The sequence below is a fragment of the Camellia sinensis genome, chromosome 9, assembly GCF_055761805.1.
Source record: "Camellia sinensis isolate YWXY chromosome 9, ASM5576180v1, whole genome shotgun sequence".
Classification (NCBI taxonomy): domain Eukaryota; kingdom Viridiplantae; phylum Streptophyta; class Magnoliopsida; order Ericales; family Theaceae; genus Camellia; species Camellia sinensis.
The window spans coordinates 119,512,005-119,527,338 of NC_138969.1; the positions used below are offsets into that span (position 1 = coordinate 119,512,005).

The following is a 15,334-nucleotide window of genomic DNA, read 5'->3' on the forward strand; positions in this document are numbered from 1 at the left end:
GAAATAGCTCAATGGAGTATGCTTGTATTTTTTTGTATATTAATATTTTATGCTTCCGATAAGGCCCCGTACGGTGTGTACACCAGTTTTTATGACAGGTCTTGCTTAGGTCATGCCCAAACCTTTAGGGGCAGGTGTAGGGCGTGACAGTGGTATCAGAGCACGAGTTGCTATCTCACACACGGATCCATTGAGCTGTAGGGTGTCTAGAAAGGATTTAGGCCTCATGCATGACATCCTAAACATATAAGACAAGTTCGATGGCAACATTAAGTGTACTCTGATAATACTAACCATGTCGCATTATGTCTATAGTATTGAATTAATTGTTGTGTAGATCATGGTGAGAACGAGGACAGAAGATGTGGAAGATGCCACCTCAGCACGACTGGATATGATGGAAAGGATGCTTATGGAAATGGTAGAGACCTTACGGCAACAACAGCAACAGCCTCCCCAACAGCCGCCACCACTACCAGTACCCCCACCTGTAGTGCAAGATTTTCATGCTGAAGACCGAACTATCACCCTCACTAAGGAGTTTAAAAAGATGAAACCGCCAACCTTCAAAGGAGGAATAGAACCGATGAAAGCTGAGGCCTGGGTATTGGGCATAGAGAAGTTATTTGAAGTCTTTCCCTGCACCGAAGCTCAAAAGGTACAACTAGCGGCCTTCACTCTTGAAGACGAGGCACGGAGGTGGTGGATGCTTACGAGGACAATCCATCCAGAGTTAACATGGGATAGATTTTTGGGGCTATTTTATGATAAATATTTCCCCCAAAGCATGCGGGAGAAAAAGGTGACAGAATTCGAAACTCTCAGACAAGGGAACAAGACTGTTGCTGAGTATGAGGCCCAATTTGCAGAGTTAGCCCGGTATGCACCGCATATGGTGGACACGGATTATAAAAAGGCACGAAAATTTGAAGGGGGCTTACGGGGTGCCATCTTGGATCGAGTCAATATGTTAAAGTTGCCTACCTACGTAGATGTGCTAGAGAGGGCTGTTATAGCTGAGGGAAACCTTGCTGCTCAGAACCGGATTGCTGAATGGAAAGGAAAGAGGCAAAATAATCAATGGTCAAAGGGAGTGGCTACTCCACCAAACAAGAAACAAAACTCAGGGACTTCGAATACTTCTGCCCCTAATCAGGGTACAATTTCTGTTTGTTTGGAATGTGGAAAGAGGCACCATGGGATATGCCAATGGAAGTCTGGAGCCTGTTATCAGTGCGGAAAAACGGGTCATTTGATAAAGGATTGCCCTCAGAGGAATCAACGAAATGGTAACAGGACTGCTACTAGCTCAGCAGGGTCGACACCAACCACTAATACCAAGGCGCCGGTCAAACCTAACAACAATAAAGACATAGCGAGACAAGGCAGGGTGTTTGCATTGGTTCCAGGAGATGTGCAGAATGCAGCAACCGTGGTGTCAGGTACATTTATGGTTCACGGCCATTCTGCTTCTATCTTATTTGACTCTGGCTCTACTCATTCCTTTGTGTCAAAATTATTTGCACAAAACTTAGACAAAACTGAAGAAACACTGTCTTATATGTTATGTGTATCCTCACCTATGGGAGATTCTGTGCTTTGTACTTCTGTTTATTGTGGTTGCGAACTCGAGCTTGGGGATGTCTGGGTATATGCCAACCTGTTGCCTCTCGACATGACTTATTTTGATATTATTCTGGGAATGGATTGGTTGGGTAAATATGGTGCAACTATAGATTGTCTAACTAAACGAGTCAGTTTCCATCCTCCGGGACAATTAGAGTCTACCTTACAGGGGCATGGCGTAATTTCTCCACCTTATTTGATCTCGGCAGCAAAAGCATGTAAATTAATTCAAAAAGGGGGCCAGGGGTATTTATGCAGTGTTTTGGAGGGGCAAGTGGTGAATGGAACTATTGACATGATCCCGATTGTGTGTGAGTTTCCGGACGTCTTTCCTGAAGAATTACCAGGGCAGTTGATAGACCGTGAAATTGAGTTTACCATTGAAGTAGCACCGGGAACTCAACCCATATCAAGGACTCCGTATAGAATGTCGCCAGTTGAGATGAAGGAATTAAAAGTGCAGTTGCAAGATTTATTGGACAAGGGGTTCGTTCGTCCGAGTGTGTCTCCGTGGGGTGCACCGGTTCTGTTTGTAAAGAAGAAGGATGGAACACTCCGGCTTTGTATTGACTATAGAGAACTTAATAAAGTTACAATCAAGAATAAGTATCCATTACCAAGGATTGATGACCTATTTGACCAGCTGCAGGGGGCACAAGTCTTTTCCAAGATTGATCTGCGATCTGGGTACCATCAATTAAAGGTCAAGGCTGATGATATTGAGAAGACAGCTTTTCGAACCCGGTACGGTCATTATGAATTTTTGGTTATGCCATTCGGAGTTACTAACGCACCAGCAGCTTTCATGGATTTGATGAACCGTGTTTTCAAGCCTTATTGGGATGACTTTGTAGTGGTCTTTATTGACGATATTCTCATCTATTCGAAGAATGAAGATGCTCACGAGAATCACCTCCGTTTGATCCTTCAAACCCTCCGGGAAAAGAAATTATACGCAAAGTTGAAGAAATGTGAATTCTGGCTACTAGAGGTGGCATTTCTGGGGCATATCATCACAAAGGAAGGAGTTTCTGTGGATCCACACAAGATTGAGGCAGTCGTAAATTGGCCAACTCCCACTAATGTGACTGAGGTGCGTAGTTTTATGGGGTTAGCTGGTTATTACAGGAGATTTGTTCAAGATTTTTCTAAAATTGCTGTGCCACTTACACAACTAATACGAAAGGGAGTTGCATTCGAATGGTCAGAGGAACGAGAATCTGCTTTCCAGGAATTGAAGACAAGGTTGACAACAGCACCAGTTTTGGCCTTACCATCCGGTACAGAAGGATTTGTGATCTACAGTGACGCTTCACACAAAGGGCTTGGTTGCGTACTTATGCAGAACGGAAGAGTCATCGCTTATGCATCAAGACAGCTGAAACTCCATGAGCAGAATTATCCCACACATGATCTGGAATTAGCAGCGGTAGTCTTTGCTTTAAAGATATGGAGACATTATTTGTACGGTAGCACCTGTGCGGTATACACTGATCATAAAAGTCTCAAGTACCTTTTCACTCAGAAAGAATTAAATATGCGGCAACGACGGTGGTTGGAACTTTTGAAAGATTATGACCTGCAGATTCATTATCATCCTGGTAAGGCCAACACAGTTGCAGATGCGCTTAGTCGGAAAAATATGGGGATTTCAGCAGATATGGCGAGTATGGTTACAGGACAAAAGGACTTAGTAATTGAATTGGATAAGGAAGAATTGAACCTTGTGTTACATGGTCAAAAAGCCCTAATAGCAGCGATAGTAGCACAACCAACCTTATTGGAAGAGATTAAAGTGCACCAAATGGAAGATGAAACTTTGAGGAAGATACATGATGAGTTCGAAACAAAACCAAAACCGGGATTCAGTGTGGTAGATTCAGTGCTCAAATTTCAAAACCGACTATGCGTTCCCAATGTGATGAGTCTTAAACAAACATTGATGGAGGACGCGCATACCTCAAGGTTCTCAATGCACCCAGGGAGTACTAAAATGTACCGAGATTTAAAGCAGAATTTTTGGTGGCCATGTATGAAGAAGGAGATTGTGGAGTTTGTTTCTAAGTGCTTGCAATGCCAACAAGTAAAAGCGGAGCATCAAAGACCTGCCGGATTATTGCAACCTCTTCCCATCCCAGAATGGAAATGGGAACATTTGACTATGGATTTTGTTATGGGGTTACCACAGACTCCTCGAGGTATGAATTCAATTTGGGTCATTGTGGACCGATTAACTAAGTCCGCCCACTTTTTGCCAGTAAAAACTCAGTATAACGCGGATAAATTAGCAGAGATTTATGTAAATGAAATTGTGAGGCTTCATGGTGTTCCGGTCTCGATTGTGTCAGACAGAGATCCTAAGTTTGTTTCTAGATTCTGGCAAAGTTTACAGGAAGCAATGGGTACAGAATTAAAGTTCAGCACAGCTTTCCATCCTCAGACCGACGGACAATCCGAGAGGATGATACAGACTCTTGAGGATATGCTCCGAATGTGTGTGCTAGATTTTCAAGACAGTTGGGAAACCCATCTCCCGTTGATAGAATTTGCGTATAATAATAGTTACCATTCGAGCATAGCCATGGCACCTTATGAAGCTTTGTATGGAACACCATGCCGTTCTCCCGTGTGCTGGGCTGAAGTTGGGGATAAATCCTTATTAGGGCCTGAAATTGTTCAGTTGACTACTGAAAAAGTTCACGTTATTCAGGAAAGATTGAAAACTGCTCAAAGTAGGCAGAAAAGCTATGCTGATAACCGACGGAGAGATTTGGAATTTGACGTGGATAGCTATGTTTTCGTGAATTTGACACCTCGGTATGTCGGTCCTTTTCAAATTCTGGAAAAAGTGGGTCCGGTAGCTTACCGAGTTGCCCTTCCACCGCATATGAGTCAAGTGCATAACGTGTTTCATGTCTCTATGCTTCGTGGGTACCTTCCGGATCCGTCGCATGTTATTGACTACCATCAAATTGAGTTGAACGACAAGTTGATTTATGAGGAAAAACCAATTCACATTTTGGACCGACAAGTAAAACAATTACGAACCCGTGAGATTCCAATGGTAAAAGTTGAGTGGCAAGAACATTACGGAATCGACGCAACATGGGAAAGAGAGGAGGAAATGCAACATCAATACCCACACCTGTTCCAACCCTAAGGTAACCCAAGTTTGGAGGACCAAACTTATTTAAGGGGGGGAGAGTGTAATAACCCGACCCTCGTACATGATTTCTTAAATGCTTACTGTGTAGTTCCGTGAAAAATTATGATTAAGGAAGTGAAATCCATGTCTATGAATGTCTATCTGTCTCACAAGGAAACTATCTGTCACCATCAACGCGTTTGAATTAGAAATTGGAAGCCTTAACAGCTTAATTAGCTGAAATTGATTATATATCCGTAATCAGCATAATTTTTAGATAATATTAAGCATGTTCGTGAAATTTTAATTTTGGAATGATTAAACGATCCATTTTTGTCTTATATGCCTTACTTATGCCTTACTTATATATATATATATATATACATCTCTAAGCCTTTAGGAGCCTTGATCAAAAAACAAACAAACGTGAATACCATTTTTGGGGGAAAAGAGGAGAAATCGGGGGAGAAGGGATTCCACAAGGAAGCTTGGCAAAATTGTTAGAGGTGTAGGATTGAATTCAAGGTAAGCTCAAATCCTTCTTGCTATGGCCACTTAGAGTTGGTATTGATGTGTATGTTTGATTCATGTCTAATTCATGCATGAATGATGAGGGTTTCTCTTACTTGGTTGCTTAGGCATCTAGATTTGTGTGTGGTATAAAAGTATACTTCAATCTATGGTTTTCTATCATCACTTCATGGAATTATGTATATATCATGTGTTATGTTTCAAAGATATGAAAGAACTTGAATTCAAGAGTGGAATTAGAGAGGGAGATGACTTTTTAAAGCTCCTAATCTTGCTTAATTTATGATACTCAAGGTAGAATTCATGTTATAGTGAAGTTAGGTGAGTATATTGCATTAACCTAACCTTGGGTTGCATGTAAAAATGGAATGAATACCTGGTTGGGACTCGAATGAAGGTCCAGAATTTCAGAAAATTCGCTTGGTCCGCTCGAGCATAGGAAAGCCCGCTCGAGCGGGAAAAACCACCTCTCAGCAGTTTTGTGCAATTTACAGTCCGCTCGAGCTGCCAAAGTTACGCTCGAGCGGAGGACTCATTTCCAAGAAAAATTAAATGTTTGTTCAGCTTTGAGTGCTTGTTTCTCTGGTATTTTTTTAGAATGTTTTACAGATGATTTTAAAGTGGTTGTAAGCATGCAAGGTGTAAGACTCAGGAAATGCTTTATAAAAAGGAGAGACTAATGTATTACTTGTGTGCAGGGCACATTCCAGAAGAAAGCAACACGCCATCTCAACGCTGTGAGTAGTAGTACTTATGTTATGTTATGCAATCATGTTAATGTCTCAAGCATGTAATGCTCTTATGCATGTTTAAGGTATGTTAATGTTATATGTAAAGAAAAGCATTTACAAGGGCTATATGCCATTTTCAAGGGCCGTGTGCCACAAGTTTCAAGTACATTTTCAAGGGCCATGTGCCACAAGTTTCAAGTGTAATACAAGGGCCTCGTGCCATATGTTCAAGGGCCTTGTGCCATATGTTCAAGGGCCTCGTGCCATATGTTCAAGGGCCTCGTGCCATATGTACAAGGGCCTCGTGCCATATGTTCAAGGGCCTCGTGCCATATGTACAAGGGCCTCGTGCCATATGTTCAAAGGCCTCGTGCCATATGTTCAAGGGCTTCGTGCCATCATGTTTCAAGGGCTTATAGCCACAAGCTTATGTCACGGGAATAGGCCTAGGGCCATTATGAGCTAAATGCAGAATTAGACAAATCATGTGCATGCTACATCTTTTTATGTATTGATGTATTTAAGCTTCAAGTCAGACGTCTTTCATTATGTATTACTACTCATTGATCTCGGCTCACTCTTTATTATGTCTGTTTCTGTAGGTTATCAGTCAGGGGGTCAGTCCTAACTTTGACGCTGTCCCTTTTGTCAACCTTTACATGTTCAGGCACCATACCAGGCCATTTATTTTTGTGAAGCTGCTAAGATATGGGTCTGCTTTTGAGAGCCACCTATGGGTGTTGTACTTAACTTTTATATTTCTTTTGTTATGCCCAATTATCGGGCTAGGACTGTAAATGTATATGTTATACACGATACCCAAGGATAAAATTTTAAACTTTATCCGCTTTTGATGTATGTAATGCATGAGATCCTGGCATATTAGAAATAGCTCAATGGAGTATGCTTGTATTTTTTTGTATATTAATATTTTATGCTTCCGATAAGGCCCCGTACGGTGTGTACACCAGTTTTTATGACAGGTCTTGCTTAGGTCATGCCCAAACCTTTAGGGGCAGGTGTAGGGCGTGACAGGACCTCTCTCTCCCTCCAAGCAAAGGTCAATAAGGCCTAGTCCACAAACCGAGCCAAAACACAAAGAGTTTAGAGGCCCGGAGGCAAGGCACTCAGTTGAAAACTCTGGAAACTCGAAACGAGCACGAACATGCACAATCACCGAGCACTCAATCGATGACGTCTGAGTCTTAAGGTCGGTCAAAAATGGGGTGTCTATAGATGTCAATAGTGTCGGTCGTATTCAGGTATATCACATTTTCAACAGTTCATCACATTTGTTGCACCATGGGTGAGTACTGGTCGTATATACATTTACTTCACACCGGAATCAATCTCTTTTTTTTTTTTTTAAATGTCAATGGTGAATATTTTGGGAAATTTGACTTCTAGTAGTGTCGCACCAGCATGTCAATGAGGGTGTTGCCGTGTGTGGTCGTTCGGTTACTGTGAGACCACAAACCCATGACACGATTTGTTCATCGTCCATACGTTAGCATTCATTACTGTTTACACACCGTTGTTTGATTGGGACATGATCTCAATCTGTGTATCACACATCTAACACAATAAACTAATGCTTCCATCGATTTTATAACGAACGCTGTTAAAATATGCTTACTGTTACGGGTGCACATTATCCGACACATACATGGTCGTATTTGTTAACAATTGCATGTTTACTCTCACAGATGGAATCCTTTTTCATGCTTCTGTGCTATTACCACTGCATCAATGTTGCATACGAACTGCAATCGCTATACAATTTCACAAACCTTGTCAATTTCATGTGTACCAAATACAATGGGCTACTACCAAGGAAAGTAGTGTTGTTTTACAAGATTCTGGGTTACAACAATTTTGCTCTGCAGAACGACGTGGACATATGGAGCATGGTGTGTCTAGCCCATTCGTTCCCTTTGTAGATGGTTGGCGTGATCATCAAACAACATCGTGGGGAAAAGAATAGTCCTCTTGGTGATGAACAGTTCAACATGAGGGCAATGTTTCCGGACGAGACAAGGGCACAGACTGATTTGGATTTCGATGACGAGGTTGACTTGCTGCTCGCTTTTTACCCACACAATGAGAAAGTGTTCCTTTCAGCTCCATGGGCGACCGACTTCACTCACATAGGGCAGCATTTTGAAGGTGGAGCTTCGGAGTTCCATAACATATTACGTAAATTTGCTGTCGAATGTGGATTCCAGTTTAAATTCAAGAAAAATGACTCCGTCTGTATAATAGTTGTTTGCATAATGCACAAAACTAATAGGTGTACATGGATTGTTCATGACCAAAAATTAGAGGCGAACGGGTTTTTCTACCTGCGCAAGTGCAACACAGAACATATTTGTGGTGTCAATGTTCGTACTTCGAAAAACTTGCTTGTTGGGTCGAAATTACTTGGGGACATTATGGCCGAACGTGTGCGTGACAGGCCACTCACATGCCCCACTGAAGTTATCCTTGATTTGCAACAAGATTACGGTTTGGGCATTACTTATCGTGTCGTGTGGTTAGGAGTCGAAAAAGCTGGGGGTGATCTCTTTGGTGCCCATTCAAGTTCGTTCGATCAATTACGGTGGTACAGTGACGTTGTCATGGAACACAACCCCAGAAGCTACATTAACATGGAGTATGATGACCACACAGACAGGTTCATCTAATACTTCATATCATTCAAAGCTTGCATCCACGGGTTCAAACATTATCGCCCCTTGCTGTTTTGGATGCCACATTCCTCAAGGGTCGGTTCAAAGGATTCTTGCTTGCCGCCACTGCGAAAGACGGCAACCAAGGTCAGTCTATCATGCTGCCAATTACCAATAAACCATTAACCATGTAACTGAACAAGTTGCCCACAAACTCACACCATTTCTCCCACACAGACCCCAACACATGTCACTCACACCCCATCCACAACACTAAATGATCAACACACACTTTATGCTTGGCAGGTTTATTTCCACTTACATACGCAGTGTTGACTCCGAAAATAACATGAACTGGGCATGGTTCCTCCAACTTCTCGCCCAGGTGGTCAACATGGCCAGACCACTCGCGTTCTTTTCAGACCGCAATGCGGGTTTACTTGAAGGGATGCCAACCGTATTCCCTAATGCAGAACATGCTTTTTTCCTCCAACATTTGCAACGGAACTTGAGGGATAGGTTACATTGTTCCAATAGCATGCATCGTGCTGGTCTGATCAGCAAACTATGCCATTGCGCATATACACTAACCGTCGACGCATTCATTCAGAAGGTTGAACAATTCCACAAATCAGGACATGTGGTTGCAACCCAATTTCTTGAAACTATGCACCCACAACATTGGGCAAATGCATTCTTCCGGTACGCATCTTTGGCTTTACCAATAAATCTCTTCACCCAACTTATGGTCATGCACCCACTACCTTATAACAACACACACCTAACTACTGTTTCACATTGTCATCTACAGTGGCAGACGCTATGGCGAAATGTGCTCCAATGTCGCCGAGTCATTCAAGTCATGGATACGCAAGGCATGCAATCTCCCAATTACTTGCCTGATTAACAGCATCAGAGCCAAAATAATGCGACAAATGTCAAAACGTCGCGTGGCAGGCCAAATATAGACTGGTGCAATCTGTCTGAAAATGGAATCCCGTTTGGAAAACGTTTTCAACAAAGGCAGATCCTGGAAAGTTAGTCAGTCAAATGCAGACATATATGAAGTCCATTCATTCCCTTTGGTCATTGTTGACGTCGGTAGGCGTGCATGTTCGTGCTTCCATTGGCAACTCAACGGGTTTCCCTGCACGCATGTTATGGTCGCCGTTCGAAAAAGCGGTAGGGATCTTAATGACTTGGTCGAACCGTTTTTCCATGTGAATGAATACCGTGCGACTTACGTACTATCCATTTACCCAGTACCTACTGTGGAACAACCACCGTTCAACCCAAATGAGTACATTATCAAGCCCCCTGCTGTGAAACACCCACCAGGCAAGCCAAAGAAGAAGCGGTTCCTATCAAAGGGGAAGCACGTCCAACAAATCCATTATGGGCGTTGTGGTCGCATGGGGAACCATAATAGGAAGACATTCAACGAACCAATATAGTCCAACGTCAAGTAGTGTAGCACGAGCAATGCAACTTTTTATAAAAAGTCATCATGATGTAATGACACCAATAAAACGATGAACATCTACTATTATTATGTTCCACATTCAAAAACTTATTTTTCATTTACTTTTGTCAAATAAATTGTTTTACGAACACATCCCGCAGTATGTTTAACACTTTGTTCCACCACTGTCTGCATTATATTAGTATATAATTTACTATTACCAAAAACATCATAAACTACCCACACAGTTTGACTTTCCTACCTCGAATTCGATTATATAATACCTTCCTAAAAAATCCCACAAGTTTAAACTAACACATCAAAATAAGATTACAAAAATTAACCGAAAAGTACACATTATCATACACACACCCGTTCAACCAACATGCCACACATGACTCTCACCAGCAAACAGAATGCGACATTGCACGATCACATCATGCCACATCCAACTTGACCTCAACACATCACCATGATGACCCCACCAAACTTGCACATCAAAAAAGGCAATAAAAAAAAAAAACCAACCTACGAATAACAAAGCCCCACGCTGGCAGTACAATCGGTACAACAAATTGTTGCCCCTAATTTGACCATGCCATTGGAATCGACTCATTAACCACTCCGACTTCTCCACATAGCAATTCTACACACATTGAACACATACATCATCAACTAACGACCCATACGTACGTGTTACACATAAAACCCGTATAACACTTTGGACAAAAGTCGCGTAAGAATGGCAACACACCCTTCTTCGCCATTATTTAACCCAGCCAATGTGACATTAGAACTACCAACCAATTCGTCCTGCCACACTAAATTACGCGACTTTACGTGACACCAATCACACCACCAAAATTCAACAGTACCACCCAAACAAAAACATCACAACTTAAACCACTCACACCGACACTTATATGCAGCTGATTGCAGGCAACATTCGCTCAAAACCCTCTAACCATGCTCATATGATTCACAAACAACCAAACATAGTTTAAACTTTTGCATTTACTAACCCCTTCCACCTGCTCAACGCTGTAACATCTGCAGTAACACGCAACACCCACCTTATAACCCTTAATAAACAACAGAGATTCACACCGACATACACATTGAAACCAAAAGTGCAGCAACTTATTACCATTAAAGAAACAAATAGAACGCAGCTCTACGGTCGTTACTGAAAGTCAAACAAATAATAGATAACACAAAAACGACAAATTTGTCCCACAAAAAAAAAAACAAACCCACATTCGGTAATATGACACAAAACAACCTAACTTTGTCCAGAACACTGTGATACTACTGCAAACTACTTACATAAAATATTATTAACTATGCAAAAAAAAAAAAAAAAAATATTCATCCCAACCAAAACGGTGCGATATCGTTGCCATCTTAACCTATTTCCAATGCCCGGTCACTTGCCAAGCCACGTTTCGAGTCATTCACAAACGACTTCAACATGTTGGCTTGCAGTACGCTACAGTTGCTGCCTTGTAGTGATCTTCCCACTTCCACTTGATTCATGTGCTGCCTCATTATTGCACACACAATTATTGCACAATCCAAACTGTGTACATTAAACAAAACCAATTAATTAACAAAACAGTTTTATCAAATCGACTATCACACAAACACCCTCACATCATGACACCTGACTTATGATTCCGGACGTTGTTGCGGACAATCAGACACGAACTCAAACGGTATGTCAAATTCTTGTGTGGCCATAAGCCCTTGCATTCCACGTGCTGCCAATGACTCGCACTGCACTTCCATCACAATATTCTTCTACAAAAAAGAAAAAAAAACACACACATGAAATCAAGGGACACAGTCACAGGTTAGTATCACTCATAAATTGTATTATTCCATCCCGAACTTACCACTTTGAGAGCTTCGGCATAATGCACACCTCCTGCACCGTTTCTAGCCCTCATGGAATTGAAATGTTTCTAGCTCACAACGTCTGTGTCGTACACAACAAGCGTCCAGTGAGATAGATAGCAGATAGGGAAATGAATGTAACGTGCACCTCTAGCAGCAGCCAAGCTACTCCTTACGTAATTATCTTATGCCGACAATTTGTCATTTTTCAATATATCATGCACAACACAAATCAAATTTCAGACTCGTGCAGCACAAACTATGCATTAACACACCTATAACTTCAATACCCTTACCAAACATATGTTGCTAAAAAAAAAGTGACTTTTTTAGGAAGTCCTTCCTAGCATTAAACCTTTCTTGCTCCTCCGACAACATCTCCGCATACACATCAATAACCTGCCATAAAATAGTTTCGTAAACACCAACACCAACCCTATGTCACATACCTCCATTCACAACAAACCGACATAATCAAATCAAAATACAACTTCATATGCACACAATACAACTTACATTTCCTTGGATACGAGTTTGGCAGACAATATCTCTGACATCCGATAAATACACAACATTAACGTCAACCCGTCCAACCCATATGACCACCCTACAAACGTCAAAAACAAATTCAGATAACATAAACAACACTGCTAGCACAACGTAAATAAAATCCAAAAACAGCAACATAAACAACAAAACTCACCTATTCCCATAACAATCATATGTAGCGCTGATCATGTCCTTCTCTCGCTCCATCATCATCTTCCAAACCGTATGCCGATTGTTAATACCAAACCCAGTGAATTTTATATCCCCACCGCCAACAGCATCCACGTGAACAACCTTATCTCGCACCCTACGCACCCTACGCACCCTACTACATCCCTCCCCATCAAGCGGCATCCTATTTCCATCACTGACCACGTTAACTTGCCTCACCTGCAAATCCCTGTACTCAAAATCTGGCAGTTGTAAATTTTTTCAAACTTTTCCTTTAATGTTATGTACGAAGGAATTAGGCCCATCATGTGCTTGTCCGCCTTCCGCCATTAAAGGATTGACAACAATCACTTCATGTACACTAATATCAACAACAACAGCGATAACACTATGCCGACCATGGTCACCTACCGCACAGACACATGATACGGGAGACGCATTCAACACATTTATCATACAGTCTAACCTAACTGGAGTCTCCACTCCACCTACATTGCACACATCGCCAATTCTAACACCACCCAAACCCCCATCGCCCCCATCAACTCCGCCAAACCTCTGTGTGACATTATGCACTACCTGTTCCGCCAACTGCTCCTTAAGCTCTGTAACAATTCTCTACAATTTAGAATTCTACGCTACTAGTCTTTTGTTCTCTTCTTCTTTCACCCTCAACACACTTTCAAAACCACCTACTAAATACACAGCTTGCATCTCATTCTTGCTTTTCAAATTATCAACTTCTTCCTCCAACTTGGCTATAAGTTTGTCTTTGTCAATGTTTTTCACTCCAAACTCCTTACCATCCATTGCACCCTTATCATAATCTGCTTTCCGGTCACTCTTCACAACAATAAGCTTGTACGTTCCACCTTTCGCTCTCAAAACTTCACCATCACTAGGTTCATTGGGTCCAGCCATGCTATTTTATCCACACATGATCGGTGTGGAAGGCAACTCATCACCACTTTCACCGCTAACCTTACTTTTAACATGTTTACTTACACTGATAGCACGACCCACCCACATCACCCCAACGTATCTACCTCGACCGGAACATTGGGAATTTCGTTTCCCTTCACATCGCCATTCTCTCCCTCGACCATGCCTACACCCCTCAATATATCAACCTTGTGCTCATCAGCAACCAGCTATCCCGGGCTCACCTACAACCGACACACAAACAAATTAGCACCTTCTATTACTGTATGAACTTCATCGAATTTAATAATTCATAAAAAACATATACCTGAAAACCAACTGACCTAGTTAATTTCTCACCCCTTGTATCGGCCAGCAACTCTCCAACATTTCACTTTAGGAACGTCGGGAACATGTGCGCCGATGTTGCTTCAACAATTGATGTGTGTTCACATAACCAGTGCTACAACACAAGCCACATAACCAACAAAACGCTCATCAGTAAAAAAACATTGTTCAACACACACAACAACACAGACATGCTAAAAATCACACAACTACCAATCCAAAATTAATGCAGAACACTTACCAGCAAAGCAATCACACATCCTATCACTTTATATGGCGTTTGGTGAAAATCCCTAACTGAACACATTAACGTACTACGTACCACACCAGCCCAATCGTACAACTTCATTGCATCCAGATTATTCACGTACCGAACAAAAGTCCAACTCACACTTTCTCCAGAAGTCGAAAATAACTTCACACAAGCGTACAAGCATAGTAGCTTTGCGGTGTCCTCATAATCAATCGACATATAACCTACCGCTGTATCTACTAGCAAGTCCTTCACAAATTTCATCGTAATGCGACTGACACCCCGACATCTTCGCTGCGCAAAATCCACAATAGGCCTAGGTCGTGCCGTCCGGTCTAGGAATGCATCCCCACATTGCAACCCAAACAAGAGCCTCACATCTTCATCCGTAAATGCCACGGGCCGACCACCAGTCACAAACTTCCTCTCTCGTACATTGTAAGTTTGTATAATCTTCACCACCATCTCGTCACACCTTTTGAACTCTGTGTGGTCAAGCTCATTAATCGATACAGCTTTGAACCGTAACCAAAATGGTGTCTTCCTTAGATGAACAAGGTACTGATCTGTGAACTTCACCTCGTACACTATTTTTATGAGGTCTGCGATGTTGGAAAGAAAATTCAGACTTTGCTTCGGACATTTCATACCAACAACAACACAAGTTACAATATTCGGTTGCTTGAACAGGGTTTATCCTTGCACGCTACTCCCACATTTGACGCGTGTCACATCATCATCTGCTGCCTTTCGTTTATGCTCACAAGACCACGTCCAAGGATTACATATACGCCTATGTTCTGCACCAAGAGACATCACAGATTTAAACAACAACACACAAACGACCCAATGAAATAAAAACAACAACAAACAGCTCTCAAGGCTAGCTGTTTGGCTACTCGTCATGCATACATGAAAACACCAAAAACATTGGACTCAAAAACACATCACACATGACACGCATACACCCAATACAACACAGAAAACAATTCCACAAACTTGACTTACTCTGGACACACATGTAGTATTAAC

At 41.9% G+C, this 15,334-nt stretch overlaps 1 protein-coding gene across 1 annotated transcript; it reads left to right on the forward strand.

The window, feature by feature from the left end:
• The first annotated feature begins 9,691 nt into the window (after nt 1-9,691).
• LOC145799707 (uncharacterized) lies at nt 9,692-10,156 on the forward strand. The gene has a single exon (XM_082889336.1). It carries the CDS (start codon nt 9,692-9,694, stop codon nt 10,154-10,156), a length of 465 nt encoding a protein of 154 aa, XP_082745462.1.
• The last annotated feature ends 5,178 nt before the right edge of the window (nt 10,157-15,334 follow it).

Coding starts and splice junctions, on each gene's coding strand:
- LOC145799707 (XM_082889336.1), top strand. CDS start 9,692: ATGGAATCCCGTTTGGAAAACGTTTTCAACAAAGGCAGATCCTGGAAA.